This window comes from Mobula hypostoma, chromosome 3 (assembly GCF_963921235.1).
Source record: "Mobula hypostoma chromosome 3, sMobHyp1.1, whole genome shotgun sequence".
Taxonomy (NCBI): Eukaryota; Metazoa; Chordata; class Chondrichthyes; order Myliobatiformes; family Myliobatidae; genus Mobula; species Mobula hypostoma.
The window spans coordinates 179,153,950-179,181,587 of NC_086099.1; the positions used below are offsets into that span (position 1 = coordinate 179,153,950).

Below are 27,638 nucleotides of genomic sequence, written 5' to 3' on the forward strand. Positions count from 1 at the left end.
GGAACCATGATTGTAATAAAAATTACTCTGTTTTATTCATGTCCTTAAGGCATGGAGATAGAGGGACAACATGTAAACTCATAGCACAAAACAGGCCCTTTACTCCATTGTGTCTACGGGGACCATCAAGTATCGTCTATACCAAGTGATCTACCAGCACTTGGAACATAGTACCTGCCTTCAGTATCCCCCTCAAAGTTCAAAGTAAATTTATTACCAAACTACATATATGTCACTATAACTACCCCGGGATTCATTTTTGACAGGCATTCATAGTAGGTACAAAGAAATACAATAAAATCAAAGAAAAACTGAACACTCTTTCTTAAATTCACTCTGAACCTCCTGCTCCTTACCATAAACTTTTGTCTTCCAGTTTTCAATATCTCTGGGATGGGGAAAAGTTTCTGACTACCTCCCTGCTGCAAGCCATTGTATATATCTTTCAGACCATTTATGCCTCATCCACTCCAAGGAAAACAAACCCAGTCTCTACAATCTCATCTCATAAATTGAGCATTCTAACTCAGGCAGTCTCTGCACCCTCTCCAGTGCAGCCACATCCATCCTCTGCACTACCCTTTTTCATCCTTCACACTTGATCACCTCATACGTGTCAGGATTAGATTGCTATTTTTCTGTCCATTTTACCAACTGATCATTATCAATCTGTAGGTTACAAATATTACCTGTACTAACAACAATAACATTGAAGCTTTCCTTTCTTACTCAAGTTTGTATTTTCAGACCCATAGGAATGTAATTGAATCTAAACAAATCACTTTAGTGGCAGTTAGGAATTGGGATAATAAATGACAGCATTAGCGGTAAACATTTTCATCCTGTAAACCAATGATGGAAGATTATAATCATAAAACTTAATTTCTATTAATTACTACAAGAGATAGGAGCAGAGTTAGGTCATACAGCCCATCAAGTCTGCTCTGCCATTCCATCATGGCTTATTTATTAACCCTTTCAACCCCATTCTCCTGCCCTCTCCCCACAATCTTTCACTCCCTGATTTATTAAGAACCTCCACTTTAAATATACTCAATAACTTGGCCTCCACAGCAGTCTGTGGCAATGAATTCCACAGATTCACTACCCTCTGTCTAAAGAAATCCCTCTTCATCTCTGCTCTAAATGGCTATCCCTCTATTCTGAGGCTGTGTGCTACATCCTAGACTCACTCATGACAGGAAGCGTACTCTCCACATCCACTGTATCTCGGCCTTTCACTATTCGATAAGTTTTAATAAGATCCCCCTCATTTTTCTAAACTACAGTGAGTAAAGGCCCAGAGCCATCAAACGTGCCTCATATGTTAGCCTCTTCATACTTGAGTCATTGTCATGACCCTCCTCTGGACCCCCTCCAATGCCAGCAAATCTTTTATTAGATAAGTGGCCAAAAGTGCTCACAATACTCCAAATGCAGTCTGACCAGTGCCTTATAAAGCCTCAGCTTTACATCTTTGCTCTTTTATTCAAGTCCTCTCAAAATGAATGCTAGCATTGATTTTTGCCTTCCTTATCAGCAACTCAACCTGCGAGTTACCCTTTGGGGAAGCCTGCCCAAGGAATCCCAAACCCCTTTGCACCTCTGATTTTTTGAATTTTTGCACCATTTAGAAAATAGTCTATGCCTTTATTCCTTCTATCAGAGTCCATGACCATACATTTCCATACACTATATTCCATCTGCCATTTCCTTGCCCATTATCCTAATCTGATTAAGTCCTTCTGCAGACTCCGTGCTCACCCACCCATCTTTGTATCATCTGCAAACTTGGCCACAAAGCTATCAATTCCATCATCCAAATCATTGACACACAACATGAAAAGAAACAATCTCAACACTTTCTTGTCACTGGCGCTAACCAGAAAAGGCCCCTTTTATTCCCAAACTTTGCCTCTTGCAGGTCAGCCAATCCTCTATCCTTGCTCATATCTTTCCTGTAATATCACGGGCTCTTATCTGGTTAAACAGCCTCGTGTGCAGCACCTTGTCAAGGGCTTTCTGAAAGTCCAAGTAAAGTTCAAGTTTATTGTCATCTGACTGTACAACCAAATGGAAGCAAAGTTCCTCCAGACTATGGTGCATCCACAAAACATATATCATACACAGCACATAAACATAAATATTATATGATAAATAAATCAATAGGATACAATTCAAAATTCATGTAGTAAAGTGCAGCATAGTTAAGGAGTAAACTTATTTATAGCGTGGTGGTAGCAGGTCTTCATTCATCCCACAGCCTGTGGGAAGAACAACATTCACTGACTCTCCTTTGTTTATCTTGCCTGTTAGTTCCTCAAAGCATTCCAACAGATTTATCAGGCAAGGATTCCCCTTCAGGCTGACTTTGGCTGATTTTCATCATGCGCCTCCAAGTAGCGCAAAACCTCATGCTTAATAATGGACTCCAACATCATCAGAACCACTGAATTCAAGCTAACTGGCCTAAAATGTGCTTTCGTCTGCCTCCCGCCCTTCTTAAAGTGACATTTGCAATTTTCCAGTCCTCTGGAACCATTCCAGAATCTAGGGATTCTTGAAAGATCATTAATAATGCCTCCCTAATCTCTTCAGCTATCTTTTTCAGAACCCTGGGGTGTAGTCCATCTGGTCCATGTTACTTACTGTATCTACATTCAGACATTTCAGCTTCTGAAGCAACTTCTCTTTAGTAATATCAACTACACTCACTTCTGCCCTCGACGCTCTTGAATTTCTGCCATACTGCTCGTGTCTTCCACAGTGAAGACTGACTCAAAGTAATTATTAAATTTTTCTGCTATTTCTTTGTCTCTATTACCACCTCTACAGTGTCATTTTCCAGCAGTCCGATATCCATTCTCACATCCCTTTTACTCATTATGAATCTGAAAAAAAATGACTGGTATCCTTTTTTACATTATTAGTTAGCTTACCTTCATGTTTCATCTCTTCCATCCTTATGGCTTTTTTGAGTTGCCTTCTGTTGGTTTTTAAAGCTTCCCAATCTTCTAACTTCCCACAAAATTTTGCTCTATTACATGCCCTCTCTTCTGCTTTAATGCTGACGTTGACTTCCCTTACCAGCCGTAGGTGCCTCATCCTCCCTTTAGAATATTTCTTTATCTTTGGGATGTATCTATCCTGCGCCTTCGGAATTGCCCCCAGAAATTCCAGCCATTCTGTTCTACCGCCATCCCTGCTCGTGTCCTTCCCTTCCAATCAACTTTGGTCAGTTCATTTCTCACGTCTCTCTAATTTCCTTTGCTCCACTGTAATACTGATACATTTGACTTTATCTTCTCCTTCTCAAACTGCAATTCCTTGTTGTTATCATTTCAGAGGACCTTTCCTGGGCCCAGCACACGTGCAATTATGAAGAAAGGATAGCAGTGCCTCTACCTCCTAAGAAGTTTGCAAAGATGGCATCTAAAACTTTGACAAACTTCTAATGATGTGTGGTGGAGAGTATATTGGTTGCATCATAGCCTGGTATGGAAACATCAATGCTCTTGAATAGAAAATCTTACAAAATGTAGTGGTTATGGACCAGTCCATCACGGGTAAAGCCTTCCCAACCATTGAGCACATCGATATGCAGTGTTGTCACAGGAAAGCAGCATCCATCATCAGGGACCCATACCACCCAGGTCACGCCTCTTCCTGCTGCTGTCATCAGGAAAAAGGTAGCGGAACCTCAGGAATCTCATCACCGGATTCAGGAACAATTATTACCCATCAACCATCAGGCACTTAAACCCATGGAAATAACTTCACTTGCCCCATCACTGAACTTTTCCCACTATCTATGGACTCACTTTCAAGGACCATTCATTTCATGTTCTTAATATTTACTGCTTATTTATTTAATATTATTGTTTCTTTATTTTTGTATTTACATAGTTTGTTGTCTCTTTTAGATTGGTTGTTTGTCCATCTGTTGGGTTTCTTTACCAAAAGCTCTCTTCTCCAATCTGGTTCATTACACAACATCCAATTCAGAATTGTTTTTCCCCTAGTGGGCTCAACCTCGAGCTGCTCTAAAAAACCATCTCATAGGCAATCTACAAATCCCCTCTCCTGGGATTCAGAACCAACCTGATTTTCCCAATCTAGCTGCATATTGAAACTCCCATGACAATCGTATTATTGCCTTTTTTACATGCATTTGCAATCTTCTATTGTAATTTGTATCCCGCATCCTTGCTGCTGTTTGGAGGCCTGTAAATGACTCCCACAAGGGTCCTTTTATTTTCTTAACTATACCCACAAGGATTCCACATCTTCTGAACTTATGTCACATCTAAGGATATGATTTTACTTTTTCACAACAGAGCCACTCCACCGCCCCCCCACCCCGCCTACCTGCCTGTCCTATTAATTAAATTTGGATGCTAAGCTCCGAACTATGATCTTCTTTCAACAATGACTCAGTGACGGCCACAACATCATACCTGCCAATCTCTAACTGCGCTACAAGATTATCTACTTTATTCTGTATACAGCATACATTCAAACATAACACCTGCAGTCCTGTATTCATCACCCTTTCTGGTTTCGCCCCCACGTTTCACTTCCATCTCATCCCACTGACTGCAATTTTAACCAATCCTTTAACCTGTCCTTCCTCTCAGTCTCACTACACAGGATGTAATCAAGTACTGACCGCCCCATCCTCAGCCCTATCACACTGGTTCCCATTCCCTTGGCAAATTAGTTTAAAGCCTCCTCAACAGCTCCAGTAAACCTGCCTGCAAAGATATTGGTTCTGCTTCGGGTTCAGGTGAATACCTTTTTGTACAGGACATCCCTAGAAAAGATCCCAATGACCAGTTGAAAATGGCATCCTTGATGACCTGCTTGCTCTGGGAATATCCAATGAGAAGAGAGGTCAGATCTAGTTTGGAAGTAAGCTTTGCCTTGCCCAGGAAGAATCCAACTTCACTATGTCAAGCAGTGTCTGTTATCTTCTGGTACCTCTGTGTTTCAATCCTGAATTCCTTCTCTCCCTTGATAGCTGTCCACTTAAGGCCATAGATTGCCACGGCTCGTGAGAAACAGATACTAAATACATGAACTCTCATGTGGTACTCCAGAATCTTGTTGTCCATTTGTTGGTCATGAAACCTCGATAATCTGAAGTAGTTTCAATGATCCTCTGTCACTAAAAAGCTGTGGAACATTTGTTTGATATCTGCCATCACTGTCATGTATTTAGTTCTAAGGTGCATGAGGACCCAGAGCAGATTGTTATTGAAGTCTGGACCCTGCAAGAGTAGATTGTTCAGCGACACACCTTTGAACTGCGCAATTAAATCACAGATAATTTGTATGGGTGCAGTTTTCTGGGCCTGGCAAATGCCAAAACTGGGTAATTACCAGCTTTCTTTGTAGTGATCTGGTAGAGGCACTAACTCAGCATGATTATTCCTGAAGCGTCATCTCTCTGTGAAATTATCTTTCATTTCTGGTTTCCTTCTCAACCTGTGACTGAGGGACACAAGTCAGCTAAGGGCTCGCCTTCTGTTGTTTAGTAGGAGGTGTCAAGGAGAGCGGAATGGAAGGGATTGTTTGACTTGTCTTTGCTAAACTCTGTTCAGGATTTGAAGGGAGACCTCGTCGTCGATGGAAGGTGCCAGCTTATATTTGGCTTCTGAGTGACAGACCCCTGCTTGCTTAAATCTGGTTAAGTAGAGATACGTATGCTGGGGGCTTGGTTTGCATACCTACAATCAACTCTTTCATACAGATTCTACTCTGATAGGGCCTAAAATTAATTGGGCATCCGTTCTCTAGGATGTTAGTTTTAAATGTGCCAACAGTAGGCTGTGTGAGCACTTTCGAGGTAAACTTCACCCACTATGACCCAATCCAGGTCCAGTAGTTGAGCATAAGGTGCGTCGTGCATTGTACTTTTCATGTACTTTATGTGCACAGATAGTGTCCCTGACAAGCAACAGGAGAATCTCAGCAGAAGATTCAAGTGAGGAATCCTGTCAGCTATATCCTCAAGTTGTGAGTGACTGCATGCAGCTTCAGGAGTTGAGGTTTTATCTCTGTTGTTGGGAATATGTTCACACTTGTTGAGGGTTGGCAAAGGTAAGCAGACCTCCCCCCCTATTGACTCCACAACAAATCCACTGGTTCTTCTTGCAGCAACTACTGATGTTGCGTGTCTTCAGAGTGTAGGAGGAGGTAACTACATCTGATGGAAGCTCAGCTGGCTCCCTGCTGTGCATGTGCTAGAAACAGTAACTGCCCAAAGTGCTGGCCCTGAATTTACAGCTGTATCTGAGCCTACATCTTCTGAAGTGTCAATAGGTTCTTGGCTTCGTTTCCTGGAGACCACTGGTGCTTGCTGCACCAGGTGTCCATCTGTGTTCTGCTTCTCCATTTTGCCTTGCTACCCTCCGCAGATTCTCCACCACTCTCGGGATGACTGTCATGTCCACATCCTCAGGACTTCTCTGGCCAGACTCAGCATCTCAGTCAAAGTTCATTTATTATCGAAGTATCTATGCTATATATACCCCTGTGATTCATCATCTTACAGGCAACCACAAAACCCAGTAGAAACCCAATGAACCCATTTAAAAAAAAAAGACCGTCAAACACTGTATGTGTAGGGGAAAAAAAAATCATGCAAGCATAAAAGTAAGCAAATAACATTCAGAACTAAAGTTCGTGAAAGAGAGTACACAGCCACGAACCCAGTTACAAGTGATCCAGGAGCCCATTAGTTGCAGGCCACAGCCTCATTTCAGCAGAGAGATGAGTAAACCTCAAGCAGAGAGCTAATCACTGTTCTGTCTGTTGCCTCTGTTCCCGACACCCTGCCCTTTTCAATCTGGCTCGGCGCTTAAATCAGTCAAACAATTGGCTTGTTCCTCGCTCTCAGCCACGCCCTGCTGAGTCAACTCTACCTTGCCATGATTCTGCAGCTTCGAATCGGCTCCAAGTCCATTATTGTCTATACAATCTGTTGCCCAATGGTGATTTATCATCACAGCCTGGTGCAGCAAGTGAGGCAGTGCAGTTGGTTCTGTGGTAGCTTCTGTTGAAAGCTGACCCATTGATGCCTTGTTCAGCCCTTGTGTGCTCTTATTAAATGGTGAACACCCATGCATTTCTTAGTTGGGTGACCTTGGGCGCTTCTCACTTTCTACTTTAAATGAGGGTTCATCTTTCTTTGGGTTTGAATCTGAGATGGAGGATGTAAGTGCAGGAGGAGGACGGGGTAAAAAAAATTAGTGTGAAGCCTGGCAAGAAGCTGGTTCCTATCTTTGTCTCCTGCTTTGCTTTCATTATCTGTTGAGAAACTATGTCATATCAGAGGATTTGCACCGATAACCAGTTCAGTCACCTTCCCAGAGAGACAACCACCACTGTTTAAGTCAGCTAGCGCTTCATACACTTTTACCTTTGCTAAGGCAGCTACAGCTCCTTGCTGCTCCTTGAACCTCTATGTGAGCTTTCTCCATGTCTGTATGAGCTTTCTGCATTTGCATTTCAACTTTGGCTTAGTATACGCTGTTCTCTTTCTTGCCACTCCGGCTCTGGTGTAAGCCCATGCTGTAGCTATGCTATTTGTGTTTTACTTGAGCATCGTGAAGACGCAGTAGATGCACCATCTTCTCACCTGAAATCCTCAACATTTCGGGTCGGAGGGTGGCATTGTGACGTATACCATTCAGATGCATCTCCATTTCACAGGCTATAGCTTTGAAGAAGAGTTATGTTTTCACTCTACTTCTACCCGAGACCACTTAGATCCACTCTGACTTGCCTAGCAGAGCAACAGGTCTGCAGCAGATGCCATCTCATTGGCTCTTCACTCAACCCTCAACCCTGAAACATCTGGACAGTGAAGATGCATACATGAGGACGGTTCTCATTACCTCCTTGTGCAACTGGATCCTCGATTTCCTGAATTGCAGACCCTCATCAGTTTGCATTGGCAATAACACCTCCTCCACAATCTCTATCAGCACAGGTACACCACAAGGCTGTGTGCTTAGCCCCATGCTCTACTTGCTTTATACTTTTGACTTTGAGGCTAAGCACAGCTCCAATGCCATATTTAAGTTTTCTGACGACACCACTATTGTTTGCTGAATCAATGATGGCGGCAAATCACTATATAGGAGGAAGATTGAAAATCTGGCTGAGTGGTGCCACAACAACAACCTCTTACTCAATGTCATCAAGACCAAGAAGCTGATTATTGACCTTAGGAGGAGGAAAATGGAAGTCCATTATCCATTCCTCATTGGGGGAATCAGAGGTCGAGACGGTCAACAATTTTAAATTCTTCTGTGTTATCATTTCAGAGGTTCTGTATTGGGTCCAGTATGCAAGTACCATTACGAAGAAAACACGGCAGTGTCTCTACTTTCTTAGGAGTTTGTGAAGATTTATCAAGTAGATGTAGTGTATATGGATTTCAGCAAGGCATTTGATAAGGTACCCCATGCAAGGCTTATTGAGAAAGTAAGGAGGCATGGGATCCAAGGGAAAATTGCTTTGTGGATTTAGAAATGGCTTGCCCACTGACGGCAAAGAGTGGTTGTAGACAGGTCATATTCTGCATGGAGGTCGGTCAGCAGTGGTGTGCGTCAGGGATCTGTTCTGGGACCCCCACTCTTTGTGATATTTATAAATGACCTGGATGAAGAAGTGGAGGGATGGGTTAGTAAATTTGCTGATGACACAAATGTTGGAAGTGTTGTGGATAGTGTGGAGGGCTGTCAGAGGTTACAGCGGGACATTGATAGGATGCAAAAATGGGCTGAAAAGTAGCAGATGGAGTTCAACACAGATACATGTGAGGTGGTTCATTTTGGAAGGCCAAATATGATGGCAGAATATAGTATTAATGGTAAGACTCTTGACAGTGTGAAGGATCAGAAGAATCTTGGGGTCCGAGTCCATAGGACACTCAAGGCTGCTACGCAGGTTGACTCTGTGGTTAAGAAGGCATACAGTGCATCATCAATTGGCCTTCATCAATCATGGGACTGAGTTTAGGAACCAAGAGGTAATGTTGCAGCTATATAGGACCCTGGTCAGACCCCATTCGGAGTACTGTGCTCAGTTCTGCTTGCCTCACTATAGGAAGGATATGGAAACCACAGAAAGGGTGCAGAGGAGATTTACCAGGATGTTGCCTGGATTGGGGAGCATGCCTTATGAGAATAGGCTGAGTGAACTTGGCCTTTTCTCTTTGGAGCAATGGAGGATGAGAGGTGACCTGATAGAGGTGTACAAGATGATGAGAGGCATTGATCGTGTGGTTAGTCAGAGGATTTTTCCCAGGGCTGAAATGGCTACCACAATAGGGCACATTTTTAAGGTGCTTGGAAGTAGGTACAGAGGAGATGTCAGGGGTAAGTTTTTTTACGTAGAGAGGTGAGTGGGTGGAATGGGCTGCCAGTGCCGGTGGTGATGGCGGAAACAATACCGCTTCCATTGGGAAGGTGGCACATGAGTCTCAGGACTTAACAGCACTTCCGGGTCACCAAGAGAATGGCAGCGGAGGAAAAGGTCTCTCAACAAAAAAGAACTTAAACTGCCCCAAAGTCAAAATTAGACAAATATTTAGTATTGTATAGCTATATCAATAAAAGGGGTGTAGTGTTCTTGTGCAGTGTGTTGAAACTCTGACTAAAGAACCAAGTTAAACTGGAGCCAATGAAGACAGAGTCGTAGTAAGGTTAACCATTTACTGTGCACTCTTCCACATTAGCATGGTATGGTGAAAACTGTTGATAAAAAATACAAACATATACAGCGTCTGTTTCATTCTGGAGACCACACACACTCTCGTCTTTTAGTGAGTGTCTCCAGCCGCCCCGAGTCGCGGGCGAGGGGGTCGCATCAAACCGCCATCGGGCTCGAGCACACCTCGCGTTTGAAATTGAAAAGCCGGCACGCGCGCCGCCCCAACCGTCGCTTCTTTAACAGAAACCGCGTTAATATTTTCACTTCAAATACTTTCCTATGAACTTATGGCATTGCTTCTATAATGTTTCTTTGTGGGTAGAAATGGAGCTCTTCACGATCATGCCACACGCATGGCACCCACCTTCACACCTTCTCCAAACCGGAGGTTACACACAAGACGCGGCGAAACCGGAGGTGACGTGATCACATGCCGCGATATACCATAGACAATGAATTTACCTTTGTTATAGTGTAACATAATTATCAACCTTGAACTAAATCATTTAAAACATAGACCCAACAAAGTCAAATAAATGCCTTAAGGGCAACACAAGGAACAAAGATGGAGTCTAAATACAAGAATAAATAGTCCGCTCAGAAGGCTGATAAATATAAAAAGACACAGGAAGACGAGGGGCCTAGCTCCCCCACGGCTAGCCAGGATGGAGATAATGTGGAAGAACAGGTGAATCTGACTTTGATTCTTAGAGAGATTTGTGACTTCTGACAAGATAACAACAAACAGCTGGAAGATAGAAAAGGAGAAATAGGAAAAACTAATCTGAGGTTAGATGAAGCCAAAGCGAGGATTGTAGGGACTGAGGAGAGGCTGCAAAACGCAGAGGAAGTGATAGGAGAAAAGCTGAAGCTGCAAGAGCAACTCCAGTGGAAGCTGATAGACCAAGAAGGCCACAAGAAGGGAAAATGTGAGGATCTATGGAGTTCCCGAAGGAGCTGAAGGTAAACCTGGATTGGTGATTCCCTTCATGGAGAAGCTGCTTAGAGAGAACCTTAAAATACCAGACACGAGGCCTACAGATAGAAAGGGCCCACCGCGCGTTGGCACCACAACCCCTGCAGATGCTTAGCCCAGATCAATTTTAGTCAGATTTCTCAGTTACAGAACGAAGGAAGAAGTGCTTAAACTGGCATGGCAAAAGAAGGCTTTATGTGGAACACATGTAAAATCAGTTTAGACCACGATTACGCACCCGGGATCCTTGCCAGACAGAAGGAATACGCGGAAACACGGAGGGTCCTGAAGGAAAACAACATCAGATTTCAGACTCTGTATCCAGCTCGACTGAGAGTGTTTTACCACGAAGGGACGAAAGCCTTTGCTACAGTGGAAGAGGCAACGTTGGATCTGGCGGTTCGGGGACTACCCATAAAAGTTATCACCCAACCGGAGTTGTTACTGGAGAAGATTCGGCAGTGGACATGGCAGCCAGTGCGGCGAGGACGCTCCACTCGAACCAGAGTGTCAAGCTACAAGGAAAAGCTGCAAGTATTCAGACGTGAACGTACAGAGGGTGTAGAATAATTGAGAAATGTCTGAAAAGAGTAAATCGTACGTAAAGGTAAAATGAAAGCTGATAATTGAAAATAATCTAGACGGAATAACTTGAATGATATGGTCGAGACATAAAAAGGAGAAAATTCTCTATGACTGTTTACACTGTGGAGGGCCCTCTAACACAGACTGGAGATAGGGGTTATCTCTCTGAACTGAGGTGGGTCGGTGCAATGCAAATTGAACTGGTGAAAATAATTTCCTATAATGTAAGCAGGGTTTTGAATCCAGTTAAGAGAAATAAGATTATGTCTAAATTGAAAAAAGAGAGGGCACAAATAGCTTTCCTTCAGGAAACGCACATGAGCCAATCCCAGCATGCAAAATTAAAAAGTGTGGGCTTTAAGCATGTATTTTATTCATCATATAAATTGGGCCACGAAGGAGGAGTAGCTACTTTAATATCAAGTGCTCTTAATTAAGAGCATATTTCAGAGACTAAAGACAAGGATGGATGATTTGTAAAAATTACAGGATATACAGACATATCAACAGCAGAATTAGAATTTTTCAAGATTCTGAATTCCACTTGCAGTTCAATACCAAGTAAATTAATTTTCCCAATTATATAATGCCCTCTCTCATGCCAAAAATGAAAACACATTGTATATTAAAGAGAAGTGGGAGAAAGAAGCGGGGTTGGTACTTTCAGAGGCGGCTTTGGGGGAAAATATGCAGCTTCCAGTGGTTTTCGACTAACTCTTTGATTTGGAGAGAACATTGTTAGAAAAATATTATAAGATACTTCAAGACCCCATACCAATATTATTAATATTTTATAACAACTATTATCATTATTTAGTTTAATAGAGTGGAATTATAATTGCACATAAACATCTATTTGAGTGCCTAATTATTTTCTATATTATCTCAATGTGCACTTGTGAATGTACAAATTAATATAATTTACTCACATAAAAAATGGAAAAGGTTATATATCTAAAAAAAAGTTTGTGTATTACTTGTGAATACCTTATCCAAATAAAAATAAAATTTAAAAAAGTCTCAGGACGTACACCACCAGTTCAGGAATGATTATCACCTCTCAACCATCAGGCTCTTGAATCAGTGGGGATAACTTCAGGCAACTTCACTTGTCCCATCATTGAAGTGTTCTCCCAACCTGTGGATTCACTTTCAAGGACTCTTCATCTCATGTTCTCAATATTTAATACTTTTTTTTTTCCTTTTTGTATTTGTACATTTTGTTGACATTTTGTACACTGGTCGAATGCCCAAGTCTTTCATTGATTCTATCATACTTGTAATTCTGTTATGGATTTATTGAGTATGCCTTCAAGAAAATGAATCTCATGTATATGGTGACATTTGTGTACTTGGATACTAAATTGACTTTGAATCAGTTTTCACACAATACAGATTTGCTTCACGAAGTGTCTCATTTTCTCAGTTCTACAGTTTATTCTGTTGGTGATCTGAGACAGTAATCTAATCAATGTGTCAGTTCATGCCATGAACAGCAAGTGCATTAGCCTACCAAATGTTTAAGTCGGTAACATTTTTTGTCAACACTGAATATCTGGGAAACGAAATCAAAAGCAACCTCCTTTAGTCGCAGTCTCAGCAGTAAAATGGCTTAAGGCACTTCACAAGAGGATTATCAAACATGTATTAATTGTATAACAAAGCAATATTAGAAAACAAAAGAAAATACTAGATATTTGTCTCTCCCTATATCCTGACTGACCTGCTGAGTGTTTCCAGTATTTCCTATTTTTATTTAATGTCACTGAATTTTTGGTGGCACTTCATCCAGGTCCTTGCATTGATCACTGCAGCTATTTCCTTCCAGAGAAAAGATCGTGGGGACAGTCAGATGGGAAAAGCTGTATTCATTTTGTCACTGATTATAGGCATAGTAATAATCACTCTAATTATAGTAAATACCATCAGTTCCATTTAGTAAGGACACATATTAGACTCCAATTAGCAACTGCTGATTAACATTAATTATGCTAAGCAGAACCGAGAGCACAGCACAGAAACAGGCCCTTTGGCCCACAATGTTAGATAAAACTATTTAGAAAAGTAACTAAACTCCTAAATAATCTTATCCCTTCTGCTCCTCAATCTCCACATCCCTCCTGTGTCTGCACATTTATGTGGCTGTCTAACAGACTGTTAAACATCCCTATTCTAATTGCCTCCATTACTGGCAGTGCATTCCAGGCACCGACCACTCTGTGTGAAATAGTCACCCCAAACATGTTCTTTAAACATAGCCTCTCACTTTAAAAGCATGCTTCACACCAGGCATTTTCACCCTGGGTAAAAGGAAATTGCTGCCTGCTCTGTCAACATCTCCCCTTGGCTTCTGTCTCTGCAGAGAAAACCAGCTAAGTTTGTCCAAACTCTCTTTCTAGCACATGCATTCTAATCAAGGCAGCATCCTGGTAATCATCTTCTGTACCTTCTACAAAGCTTCCACATCCTGTTCTACTTTATTCTGTAGATGTATCAGTGAGTGCACAAGAGACTACAGGTGGTAGGATCCAGGGCAGAAAGCAAGCTGTTAGAAGAAGCAGTTCAGGCATCACCTGTGGAGGCAAAAGGTTAGCACACATTTTGCATCGAATCCATGCATCAGTCCTGCCTGACCCACTGAGTCACACCTTGTTGGTTTTTTTTGCTCATTTCTTAGTGGGTATTTCCAGTTACGTGCCTGCCATATCTGAATAGATGTGAGTGTGTAGAAACTGGAAGAATGGGTGAAATATTTACAACATGTGGGAATGAGATGAACCCATGAAAATTAGAAGTGAAGTTTGAATAATAAGGAAAATAGATCAATGAACGACAGTCAGAAAATAGTCCAGGTGCTGGGATGAGACACTTGAAGGCGCTTCGCACCTTGATCATATAAAATGAAACATTTTGTGGAACTGTTTCGCAAGATCTTGCATTGATTAGAAAAGCTATTTCTGTTAACAACTATCTGGAGGGCTTCCTGGCTTCTATCACTCCAATGTTGTGTGGATAAATGTTAAGGTCCTCTTCCTGTTGTGTGTGGCCAGTTTCAAATGTCTCTCATGTCTGACCAAGTACAAGAACACCTGCAGCATCTGTTACTGCTACATTACCAGTTCCTTTCAGATGTCTGCACCATTTGAAGTAGTTACCAGCCACTTATGATATCGCCCCCCCCCCCCCCACTAAAGCAATAAATTTCTGAACTACTTCATTAGTCCACTGAACAGGCATGAAGGATGCATTGGAAAGAACCGGTGCAAATCGGTCCAATAACACAATCACTGTGCTTGTTTACAGAGGAATTAATTAATCCCAATGAGTCCATCAAATGAGGAATGTCAAAGGTTAATAACATTAAAAGGGAGTTTGAATTAAAATCTTCATATACCCATGTCACTAGATGTCAAACAAACTTTTCATGCATATTAGCCTGAGATGTTATAATAGAATAAGGCAATGTAAATGCAAGTATTTTGGTCAAGTGGTCGGGACAGAGTTTGAGCTTCTCGGGTTGTATACCAATGGTCTGTTATCTTCTGTCAAAATTGAATGGGGAAACTAAACATAGTGAACTGATGAGCTTTTGTATCTTTTTTATGTATTTATCTGTTCTGAATTGCTACATCAATATAACTGATCAAATGAGATTAATTGTTGCCTTCATCTCATTAACCTTCACAGTATAATAGATTTCTTCAGTCCGGTCAATACTAACTTTCCAATACTGATATGTACATTCTTTGATTGAATACCCATTATGCAATTACTGACTAACTGCCCTGAAACTACATCAAAGACTCAATGGAATTTAATTCTTTCAGCAGTGAAGCTAAAGCTTCTCATCCATTCTGTTGAGTTAAATTTTGATGGTTGACAGTTCTGCATGCCAAGTCTTGATTTACATCCTGTTGTTTCGTTTGAAGTAAATTCTCCCCAGCCCACTATCAGATATTTAAAAATTCCTGTGAGGTGCCTCCCAAAGCTTATTTATTTAGAGATAAAGCACAGTGACAAACTCTTCCAGCCCAATAACCCCGCATAGCCCAATTAGACCCACGTGACCGATTAACCTAGTAACCTCTATGTCTTTGTAACGTGGAATGAAGCTGATGCACCCGGAGGAAACCCACACAGTCATGGGGAGAACTCTCAAACTCCTTCTAGAAAGTGGTAGAATTGAACCCGGGTTCCTGATGTAATAGCATTGTGCTACCATACCAGCCCAAATTAATTTTGATTACAGGTCTTTGGTGCTTATTTACTTTCAAAACTTTCCTTTTTGTGAGTTTAGTGCAAAGAATCTGCTCTGTTAGTACCTTCTACAATGATTACAATATGATTATTTGTAATAAATGGATAATTTTAATATAACTATGTAATGATGATACAATGATAATGTGCCAATAATTTAAAATACAGATAATTGTGGAATAAAAATGAAACTGATATTTGAAATCCAAAAAAAAAAGTCAAAATGCTGGAAATACTCAGCAGGTTAGTTGTGTCTGTGGAAAGGAAAATAGTATCAATCTCTCCCTACTTCATTCTAAGGTTCCCACCTGTTTTAAGAAGAGCAGTAACATCCAATTACCCAGGAAAAATAAGGTAATGTGCCTTAATGACTGTGGCCCAGTTGCTCTGACATCCACCATCATGATGTGTGTTGAGCAACTGGTCATGGCATACATCAACTACAGACTCCTGGACACTTCAGCCAGACAGAATGCTGGAGGAACTCAGCAAGCCAGGCAGCATCTATGGAAAAAAGTACAGTCGACGTTTTGGGCCGAAATCCTTCAGCAGGACTGGAGGAAAAAAAGCTGAGGAGTAGATTTAAAAGGTAGGAGAAGGGGAGAGAGAGCCACTGGGTGATAGGTGAAACTGAAAGGGGGAGGAATTAAGTAAAGAGCTGTGAAATTGATTGGTGAGATGAAGTGAGGGAGGGAAAAGAGGATGGGTAAAGGAAAAGGGGGGGTTGAGGGCCATTGCCAGAAGTTTGAGAAATTGATGTTCATACCATCAGGTTGGAGGGTAACCAAAGGGAATATAAGGTGTTGTTGCTCCAACCTAAGTGTGGCCTCATTACGACAACAGAGGAGGCCATGGATGGACATATGGCAAGTGGAATTGAAATGGGTGGCCACTGGGAGATCCTGCTTGTTCTGGTGGATGGAGCGTAGATGCTTGGTGAAGCTACCTGCTAATCTACGTTGGGTTTCGCCGATGTACAGGAGGCCATACTGGGAGCATGGAACACAGTTTTAAAAAAAACAACAACCCCAACAGACTCACAGGTAAAGTGTTGGCTCACCAGGAAGGACTGCTTAAGGCCCTGGATGGTAGTGAGGGTGGAGGTATAGGGGCAGGTGTAGAACCTGTTCCACTTGCAAAGATAAGTACCAGGAGGGAGATCAGTGGGGAGGGACGAATGGACAAGGGAGTCATGTAGGGAGCGATCACTGCGGAAAGCAGAAATTGGCGGGGTGGGGAGGGAACGAAGTGCTTGGTGGTGGGATCCAGTTGGAGGTGGCAAATAGAGATTTTCTGACGTTGATTTGATAACCTGTGCTATTGATGGCTCTGAAACTAATTTCTTGGGTTAATCAAGCCTGGGTCAGCACTATAAAAGCACTCAGGCTCTAATATGGTAATAATTTGTCAGGCAGCGGATGCAGTTTACTGCACAACTGGGGAACTCAATGACTTTGGGATAGCGTGGCAGGCACAAAACTGTTTCACATATTTGCTGTCTTTACAGTGGTGTGGCAATCAAATTGGTCTACCGGAATCAATGGAAAACCCAGCATTATCCAATTGGACAGATTATCTGTTTCAGTACTACGTATTGTATATTATACAAAGGCAGTAACAATGTTTAGTACCCATTAAATATACAATCGCCGGGCACATTGGTTGTGTTCTAAAAGTTAAATATTTTGGTAGCAGTCGTTCACTGTGGAGGTAAATCAAGTTAAAGGAAATTTATAATGTTTACACAAAGGACAACCCCTAATGCAGGGTTACAATATAGGTAATGGTAACCAGAACCTATTAGGAAGGGATAGTGGATATAAAAATATAAGTACATCTCCAATCAACTTAACTTTAGGGAAAAATAAGATATTATTGAATGTTGTATTTCTGAATGCATGTACAGGAATATTAAAGAAGAACTTTCAAATGTCTACAGTTTCTAGAATGGTTCCCGTAGATTGAAGGGTAACAGATAAAACATCCTCTATTTAAAAGAAGAAGGGAGAAAGAAAATGGGGAATTCCCATTTAGTTCTCCCAATATCGGTGATTGAGAAAATTATTGAATTTCTTAGTGAGGCTATAATAGCAGGACAATTAGAAAACAATCATAGGATTGGGAGAGTTAACATTGGATCTATGAAAGGGAGTTGCATGTGACAAATACATATGAGTTTTTTTTTTACTTTTTAAGCCGCAGAACGGATAATAGCAACCAGCGGATCTGAATTTGGACCTTAGGAAGGATTTCAATAAGGTCTAATACAATACATTTTCTAACAAAATTAGAAGATTTAGGCTTGAGAAAATCAGACCCTTAGTATAAAAACCCGTCTCTTTTAGGTTGGGAAGCTTTATCCAGTGAGGTGCCTTGGAAATCAGTGCTGGGGCCCGAGCTATTCACAAGGTATGTCAGTGATTTGAATGAATGGATCATGTTTTCAGTGACTTCAATCAGGGAACCATGTGTAACACATCCATCTTTGTTAATAATTTTAAGTTGGATTGCAGTATGAGTTATGAGGAAGATACAGAATAGCTTCAGAGGAATATAGGCAGGCTAACTGAATAGGAGACAGAACTGAATGATGAAGGACCTGTAGTGTGAATGTCATGCGCAATAATGTGAATATTAGCAATAATTGAATAAAAAGAAAAGTATTACATTTTTTTGAAACTGGTGTCAGAGTGAAAGATGTTGGCGTTCAGAATGGCCTGAATGTCCTTCTGAATGTATCACTAAAAGTTAATATGCAGATACAGCAAATGTTTAAGAAGGTAAATATTGTCCTTTATTACAGGAAAATATGAGTATAAAACTAGAGGGTACCGTGTTCTAATTTTTTAAAACCCTGATGAGATTGTAACTGGAATATTGTGTCTGATCTCCCCACCAAAAGGAAGGATATATTTTTGATAGAACAGGTGGAGTGAAGATTCACCAAACTGCTTCCCAGGAAGGTGGGATTATTCTATGAGGAGAGAGTTCTATGAGTATACTGTGTCCACACTCACTAAACGTTAGAAGAATGAGAGGTGATCTCATTGAAGTATATCAAGTGTTACCAGTCTAGTCACCTTCACAGGGTGAATATGGGATGGTTCCCTTTTCTGGATTGTCTACAGCCAGAAGCTACAATTTCAGAAAAATGGGGTTGACCATTCAGGAGTTCAAATTATTATCTTCTAAGAAGTGGATTAAGAATTGAAGTCGGAACGTTTTGAAACACACTGCCTCTGTGGGAGTATTCTCTCCTGTGATCAGAAGTTGTGGGCTCAAGCTGTAAATTGACATTTGAATATTGTACTGAGGATAATCTACATTGTCAGAGTTTCTGTTCTTCCGATGAAGTGTCAAATTCAGGCTCTGCTAGAGATTTCGGGTGGGAGTAAACAAATCCATTATATTATTTGGCAAAGAGTATCAGAGTTCTTCTGCTACTGAGCAAAATTATCACTCAACCAGCACCACCAACGTATATTTTCTGTTTGTTTCTTTTACTTAGAACATCGTTGCACCCAGTTAAATGCTGACTACATTAAATACTAATACATTTCAAAAGGAATTCTGTGGCTGCAGGGTACCGTGGGGCAACCTGAAGGGTAGTATATAAATGTAGCGTATCATGCCTCTTTCAGTCCACGTGCTTTGAATGAAAACTTTGCTCAAAAAATACACTGACATTTAGAAGACCACAGTGTTTTTTTAATCAAAACATAATTAATATTGGAACCTTAAACAAGACATCTCAGCTTCTGTACTTATACTTCATATTTCACATTGACAAGCATTTATTTTAAAATAATTACTATTTGTTATTGGGAGCTAAATATTAGACTTCTGCTGGCTATTTCAGAAAAGAAGCGTTGCTTACCTTTCTAGGCAGACACATGATTGAACCTTTTTGCTGTAGGACCCTGGAGACCACATAAGGGGGAAGAAAGTGTACAGCCTAAAACTCCCTGTCGCCTTCTTTCTGTTCCAGCAATAAACAACTGTGTAAGTCTTTTCTTTCCAGCATACACCCTCCTTGATGCAGAAAGGTCAATTTTCTCAGCGCTGCTGATAATTTGAAGTGGCTCCAATTTTAGCACTTGGTTATTTTTGACAGGAACAGATGTGTGTTAGAAGCCTTTCAGAAATGAAGCCAATGTTTGCAAAGCCCAAGTATAAACATCAGCAAGGACATGAAAACATACACGGGTAGGAGAAAGAATAAACAGTTTGTACGGTTGGGTGTGATTAAAGTGAATGAATAAATTATTTAAACAGATTTATGCTATCCTATCCTTCCCAAATATGTAAAGTTTTATTTCAAATTTCAACCTAACAACAATAAAGTGAAGAGTAATAAATTATTTGATTGAAATGAAGAAGGTTGGAAATAACCATTGTCAGTTCAATTGTAGCTTTTTACTTCAGTTTCAGTTTTTTTCCTCATTTTATTAGATTAGTTCATACTTTCATTCCTGCTGACATTTTCAAATATCTTAGCTCAATATTGTTAATGTTAGCAGAAGGATCTAAACATTATTAGTTTCTAGAATCTTCTGAGCTGCAGTTATATTAAATTTATGGCTCTAAAACTGTCTCGATATTTTAACTGATACAGGTGTGAAATGCTGTATTTATTGTAAAGTCCTAAATCATCGTACAGATGTGATACAGTTCTCTTTTCAAGAGATGGAGTAAAGCTGACTTCCTATTACTACTTATCAAAATGAGTGGCAGTCAGAGATTGACAGCGGTCCTGCCTGTATACATCTGAAAACAAAGGTACTGACTCCTGCTTTCAGTCACCTCACTTTGCTGGAAGTGTCATGGTTTCATTGTCATTGTTCCTGTGTACTGGTAAGCTGCCATTGAATAGCTGTATTATCAGAAACTACAAAATGCATTTTCTGTTTTTCCCGCTACAGCATTTCTCTGTAAATAATGACAAGAATGTATGTTTCCCGTTAAAATCTTGCAGCTTGCTACTTTTGTCTGACAATAGCAAATATCTTTTATAACAGGTAATGTCAGTTTGGAGGAGTCCACAATTCAGTTCTTTTTCGAATGCTATTTACTATATTCTTGTGTTTGTTATCACGTTTCATTGTCTCCAAAGCAGTATCTCATCAGAGAATAAATTCATTGACAATGGTGAGAGATGTAATTGCGAATTTGTTATCACCTGTTTGCACTTTCTACAAAGTGAAAATTTACTTATAATCCTCAAGATCAATGATAGCCTTTGGGTGAAAGAATTAGGGAATAATTGGGGCAGGTGTAATGAAACACCCATTTTAAAACTACTATATTATTTTTCTACATTGTAATTTGCATAAAGGTAGGATTTTCAGTATATATTGTGCAGGAAGAATTGTGCTCCTTTACGGAAAAATCTAGATACAGCTCCGTAACCTGCCAAGCTGGAAAAATAAACATCCCCAATGACATAACAAATAAATTCAATGAATGCAGTCAATAACAGGAGGATTAAATATTTATGCCCATGTTCATTATTTATATTAATCTAAAACTGTGCTTCTTTATGATATTTCTTATGAATTCCTAAAGAATCTGCTCATTTCCTATTAATGAGCAAATCCTAAATGTGATAATAATGGAATAATTCATACATTCACTATATTTTACTAAAATGATCCTAGGTATGACATAATCTGGGATTGATTTGGTTTCTATGACATTACAAAGTGATGTGTATTCTTTTGTTCAAAGAAGACATAATGAACTGTTCCCTTAATATCTATCTATCTGTCCATCTATCTAGTGATTAATTCATTTATTTATTGAGCTATCGGTGGAATAGGCCCTTTCAACTCTTCGAGTCATGCAGCCCAGCAATCTTTATTCTGAGCCTAATCACAGGACAATTTACAATGAACAATTAACCTACCAACTGGTACGTGTTTGGACTGTGGGAGGAAACTGGGGAACCCAGAGAAACCCACACGGTCATGGGGAGAATGTACAAAGTTCTCAAGGGCAGCTGCAAGAAATGAACCTGGGTGGCCTGTACTGTAAAGCGTTGTGCTAACCATTATGCTACCGTGCCACCTCTATCAAATCTCAGAAAATTATTTTGGCAAATCATAATGAATATAGGATGTTATTGTCACATTTAAGAGATGTTTGTTAATGGGAATTCTTAAGGAATTCATTAAAATACAAATAATTACAAAGTGGCGTATTATAGATTAAATCAAGAATGCAATTTATGAATTTGTAATATAAAATTTAAAGTGTTAAATTTCGAATAGTCTTGTCTGTTTGGAATAAGTAGCCAGGGCTTCATAAATAGGATGGGGAATCCTGCGTATTTTATTCTGAGTACAATGTTTTTCTGTAAATTATTTAATCAATGTGAAAATATTAATATCCAGAGTATATTCTTACATAAAGAGCACTTCAATATCTGCAGAAATTTGAGTAAAGATTTCAGGATTGTTATGAATGAGATGTAATACCCACCTTTCTCCCCCCCCGCCCCACTCCAGATAAAATGGGAATTGGTATTCGCAAACTGAGATTTTTAAGCTATGTTTTCTTAGATTAAATTACTTTGTGAAGGCAAATAACCACATTTTTCATACTTGGTGAGCCATTTTTGCAGCGACGTCTTTTAAACAATGAGTTTTAGTAGCTGGATAGAACTTGCCTCCCTAAATGGCAACAAGGAGTTATTGCATCTCCATCTATGATGCATCTCTATTCGTGTATGTGTTCATATTGAGATTGTACTGGGCAGGAGATTCTCGAGTGTGACTGCTGAAGACAGTAAGGTTGGTCTGGAACACACTGACAGATACTGCAGGTCAGTCACCCTCAATTTGTGTTCCTACAAATGAGAACATCATCGAAACCATCACAAGAACCACACAAACCATCACAATTGCATTTTATATACAGATCTTGAGGTTATGACAGGGCTCCATTCCTAAGAACTGTTTGTAATCTAAACAGTTTACTAGTCAGATTGTAGCCACCCAGTTAGAAGTTTAAATAAAAACAGGTCAACTAAGGTAGTAAACCAGGATATTTAACTCAACCACTCTGATTTCTCTAAAAGATGCAGAGGAAGTGACAGTGTTGAGCCCCTACATGGCAGAAGATGACTGTAGTAGCACAACAGCTGGGAAACCCATCCTATGTTTGTATGGTCGATCATAGCCCTGGGAGCATCTCCTCGTAGCCACCCACTTCAACTCTGCTTCCTACTCCATTCAGATATGTCCATACATGGCCTCCTCTACTGCCATGATGAGGCTAAACTCAGGTTGGAGGAGCAACACCTCATATACTGTCTAGGTAGTCTCCAGCCCTTTGGTATGAACATAGAATTCTCCTACTTCCGGTAATTCCCTCCCCTTCCCTTCCCCTATCCCTATGTCACTCTGCTCCCCTCCCCTAGCTGCCTATCACCTCCCTCTTGGTTCCCCCTCCTTCTACTACCCATTGTGCTTTCCCTTATTCTTTCTTCACCTTTCCTGCCTATCACCTCCCTGCTTCCCCTCCCCCACCCCTTTACCTTTCCCCTTACTGGTTTTTCACCTGGAACCTACCAGCCTTCTCCTTCCCACCCTCCCCCCACTTTCTTTATAGGGCCTCTGCCCCTTCCCTCTTCAGTCCTGACGAGGGGCTCCGGCCCGAAACGTCGACCGATCTTTTCCACGGATGCTGCCCGACCTGCTGAGTTCCTCCAGCATGTTATGAGTGTTGCTTTGACCCCAGCATCTGCAGATTATTTTGTGTTTATGAAGAGGTATGTTACTGTCAGGGCTGCTTAGCCTGGAATCATGTTGAAAGTTCATCCCTCCACTGGCTCTCCTGCAGCCATGTCCGGCAATCATCACTCAGCTCATTTCCATAGAGATATCTCCTGGCTAGGGAGATTCATGTAACCAAGCAAGGAGAGGGGAACACAACACCTTCCATTGTACTTGACAGTTTACCATCACATGGAGGAGGTGCTGTCAGTTCCCTTCAATGTCTGCACTGACTGCACCATTAGGGTGCAGCCCAGGTTCCCACAGCATGGCAATGAAAGGCCTTGCTGCTTGCTCTGGCCTACCCAATAGCAGTTCTCACGGTTGGCATCAGAGGAGGTTAGATGCACTAACGATGTGGTTCCAGGAATGAGAGGGCTAACTAAATCATCGCCAAAAGAGTTCGTAATAGGCTGCCTCTACACATTACCTTGGTGGCTCAGACCACACTAAGCCATGTAGTGCTGAGACTGTTGCACCTGGTCTCTAGCATTGCACGCAGAATTCAAACAAATGTAATTTTTAATCTACAGGGAGTGAGACTCCAGGATCAAGAGCACAATAATGAATCAGCAGTCTGGAAATAACACCATTTCAGGGTACCAGTGTATCTTACATCTTGCTTTGCCCCTGGTCTTGTCTTCAAGTCCAAGCGCATCTCATAAGTAGCTGATCTGCTTGTACTCTTTATCAGGTCCCTCAACTTTACACCAACTTTAGCAGCTCATCACACAACTGACCTTCATTTCAGAGGTTAGCTTAAGTATTTTTTTAACTTAATGGTTTTAATTAATCAAAACATGAATATGTATTTATGTGTATTCATTGTGTTTTTTTTTGTGTGCTGCATCAGATCCAGAGTTACATTTATTTTGTTCTCCTTTACACTTACACTTGTGTACTGGAAGTGATATTAAACAATCTTGAATCTTGACTTTTTTTAACCTTAATCATCAGTCATGTAAGAAATAGAGAAAAAGGTTTCATGTCAGCATAAGTTGACAGATCTTTATTAGATAAGGGCATCAAAGAAGTGGATGAACTGAGGATAAAAGAAGTTTGATAAATCTTCATCGAAAATTTGATTGAACAGTGCATCTGGTTTAAGAGACTGAGTAGTCAATAGATATTTTTATGTTCCAATAATAACTGTCTCACCTGGGGCCATACCGCTCATCCGCTGTAAAGACGATCTCTGCCCTTCATGTTTCAGTTATCTTTTCTTTCCTAACCTCCTGAGACTTGCTGCTTCCTTTTCTCACTGGATCAATAAAACCTCTCTGGATGTGTCTGGCACAAAAGGACTGGGCAGTGTTGGTGCATCTTAGGCTTGGCTTTCTTCAATTACTGCTCTAGTTTTAAACTTCTGCAGTCAATTCATTCCTTCCTCACCCCCAAGATCAGCAGACAGTTTGCTTCACACTTCATGAATAACTATGAAACATACAGTTGAAGTCAGAAGTTTACATGCACCTTAGCCAAGTACATTTAAACTCAGTTTTTCACAATTCCTGACTTTTAATCTTAGAAAACATTCCCTGTCTTAGGTCAGTTAGGATCACTACTTTATTTGAATGAAATGTCAGAATAATAGTAGAGAGAATGATTTATTTCAGCTTTTATTTCTTTCATCCTTTTCCCAGTGGGGCAGAAGCTTACATACACTTTGTTAGTATTTGATAGCATTGCCTTTAAATTGTTTAACTTGGGTCAAACGTTTTGCAAGCTTCCACAAGCTTCTCACAGTAAGTTGCTGGAATTTTGTTCCGTTCCTCCAGACAAAACTGGTGTAACTGAGTCAGGTTCGTAGGCCTCCTTGCTCGCACACGCTTTTTCAGTTCTGCCCACAAATTTTCAATTGGATTGAGGTCGTAAAATGATGTCAATTCTGGTTCATCCTTGAGAGCAATTTCCAAACGCCTGAAGGTACCTCATTCATCTGTACAAACAATAGTACGCAAGTATAAACACCATGGGACCACGCAGCCGTCATACCGCTCAGGAAGGAGACACATTCTGTCTCCTAGAGATGAATGTACTTTGGTGTGAAAAATGCAAATCAATCCCAGAACAACAGCAAAGGACCTTGTGAAGATGCTGGAGGAAACAAGTAGACAAGTATCTATATCCACAGTAAAACGAGTCCTATATCGACATAACCTGAAAGGCTGCCCAGCAAGGAAGAAGCAACTGCTCCAAAACTGCCATAATAAAGCCAGACTACAGTTTGCAAGTGCACATGGGGATAAAGATCTTACTTTTTGAAAAAACATCCTCTGGTCTGGTGAAACAAAAATTGAACTGTTTGGCCATAATGACCATCGTTATGTTTGGAGGAAAAAGGGTGAGGCTTGCAAGCCGTAGAACACCATCCCAACCCTGAAGCATGGGGGTGGCAGCATCATGTTGTGGGGGTGCTTTGCTGCAGGAGGGACTGGTGCACTTCACAAAATAGATGGCATCATGAGGAAGGAAAATTATGTGGATATATTGAAGCAACATCTCAAGACTTCAGCCAGGAAGTTAAAGCTCAGTCGCAAATGGGTCTTCCAAATAGACAATGACCCCAAGCATGCCTTCAAAGTTGTGGCAAAATTGCTTAAGGACAAAAAGTCAAGGTATTGGAGTGGCCATCACAAAGCCCTGACTTCAATCTGATAGAAAATTTGTGGGCAGAACTGAAAAAGCATGTGCAAGCAAGGAGGCCTATAAACCTGACTCAGTTACACCAGTTCTGTCTGGAGGAATGGAACAAATTTCCAGTAACTTACTGTGAGAAGCTTGTGGAAGGCTAACCAAAACGTTTGACCCAAGTTGAGCAAGTTAAAGGCAATGTTACCAAATACTAATAAAGTGTATGTAGACTTCTGACCCACTGGGAAAGGGATGAAAGAAATAAAAGCTGAAAGAAATCATTCTTTCTACCATTATTCTGACATTTCACATTCTTCAAATAAAGTAGTGATCCTAACTGACCTAAGACAGGGAATGTTTTCTAGGATTAAATGTCAGGAATTGTGAAAAACTGAGATATGTATTTGGCTAAGGTGTCTGTAAACTTCTGAATTCAACTGTAGAATACGTTCAGATCTAAAGACAATACATCTATCAACCTGCTCATTAGAACACTGCTACTGAGAATAATCTGTGTTATCTGACTTACAATTCTGGTTCCTGACAATGACACAATATTCATTTTATCTCTTCAGAGAAAATCATATTAAAATATAAATACATGCTGGCAATTTTTTTCTTTTTCTTTTCATAGACTTATTATTTGACATCGATACAAATAATACTTGTAGTAACCATTCATAAAATGATTCTCTTTATTAATCATTGTAATACTCAGTCAAACTTTAACATTAAAAAAAAATCACCAGTATTGAGGAAAGTTCATTCCAATTTTACATACATAATATTGCACTCTAAAGAATTAAGCATATATTCTTTCCAACTAATAGACTTTGTAATATCCATTTTCCCTTAAGCAAATTAATGTCATTAACTTACTCCTAAAGTTTACATTTAAATTTTGTCAAGTGTCTAATTCCTTTATTCTCTCTTGTTCTGTTTTCCTTCTAAAGTAACATTAACATTGTATTATTTGGAATAACATTCTAGAAACGGCATCATAAAAAGCACTAGTCTTCCTACAAATTGAAGTATTATTTCACACTTGTAACTACTGTAAAGCTAGATTTGTAAACAAGTTTTTCTTTGGCCAGCACTCAAATTACTTATTTCACAATTTTTATTCAAACAATTTAAATTCAATAAAATGATGGTAATCTAATACATGTTATGTGTAATAATTTATTCGTCACAAATCCATTGAACTGGTCCAAGTTATTCTGAATCCAGATGGTTTGGCCACAGTTTCAGCATGGAATTTCACAAACACATGTGATGCAGAAATAAAAGGATCAATGTTTCTTCCCTGTAAGAAAATTATGAATAAAGACAGCACGAGTATGAATGCACTTTGTGATCTTACTGATCAGATACTACACAATGAACAAACAAAAAGTAAGTAAGTGCCAATCTCATCCAATCTCATGATATTCACAGTCCAGCTTTGAACAAGAAATCCATTAAGCTAATTTACTCAAACATAAATGACTCTTATAAGTTTGGACTTACTTCCACAGATATACTGTATCAAACATTTTGTTTTATATTTTAAAATCAGTCATTCAAGGCCGCTAATGCTGATAACATCCGTGGAAAATATGTGAGGTAACAACTGGATAAACTAATCAAATTTTCCAGATCTGACAACATTATCTGCACTGAAAGAAATGCTGCACTGACAGTAAAGC

At 40.2% G+C, this 27,638-nt stretch overlaps 1 protein-coding gene across 1 annotated transcript in view; it reads right to left on the reverse strand.

Annotated features, from left to right (window-relative positions):
• The window catches only part of rsu1 (Ras suppressor protein 1), a 208,963-nt gene extending 189,406 nt beyond the window's left edge, over positions 1-19,557 (reverse strand). Inside the window, exon 1 of the mRNA XM_063044180.1 lies at positions 19,419-19,557. Coding sequence (XP_062900250.1) covers positions 19,419-19,436 — 18 coding nt within the window. The 5' untranslated portion in view covers positions 19,437-19,557. The remainder of the gene's footprint in view (positions 1-19,418) is intronic.
• Positions 19,558-27,638: the final 8,081 nt, after the last annotated feature.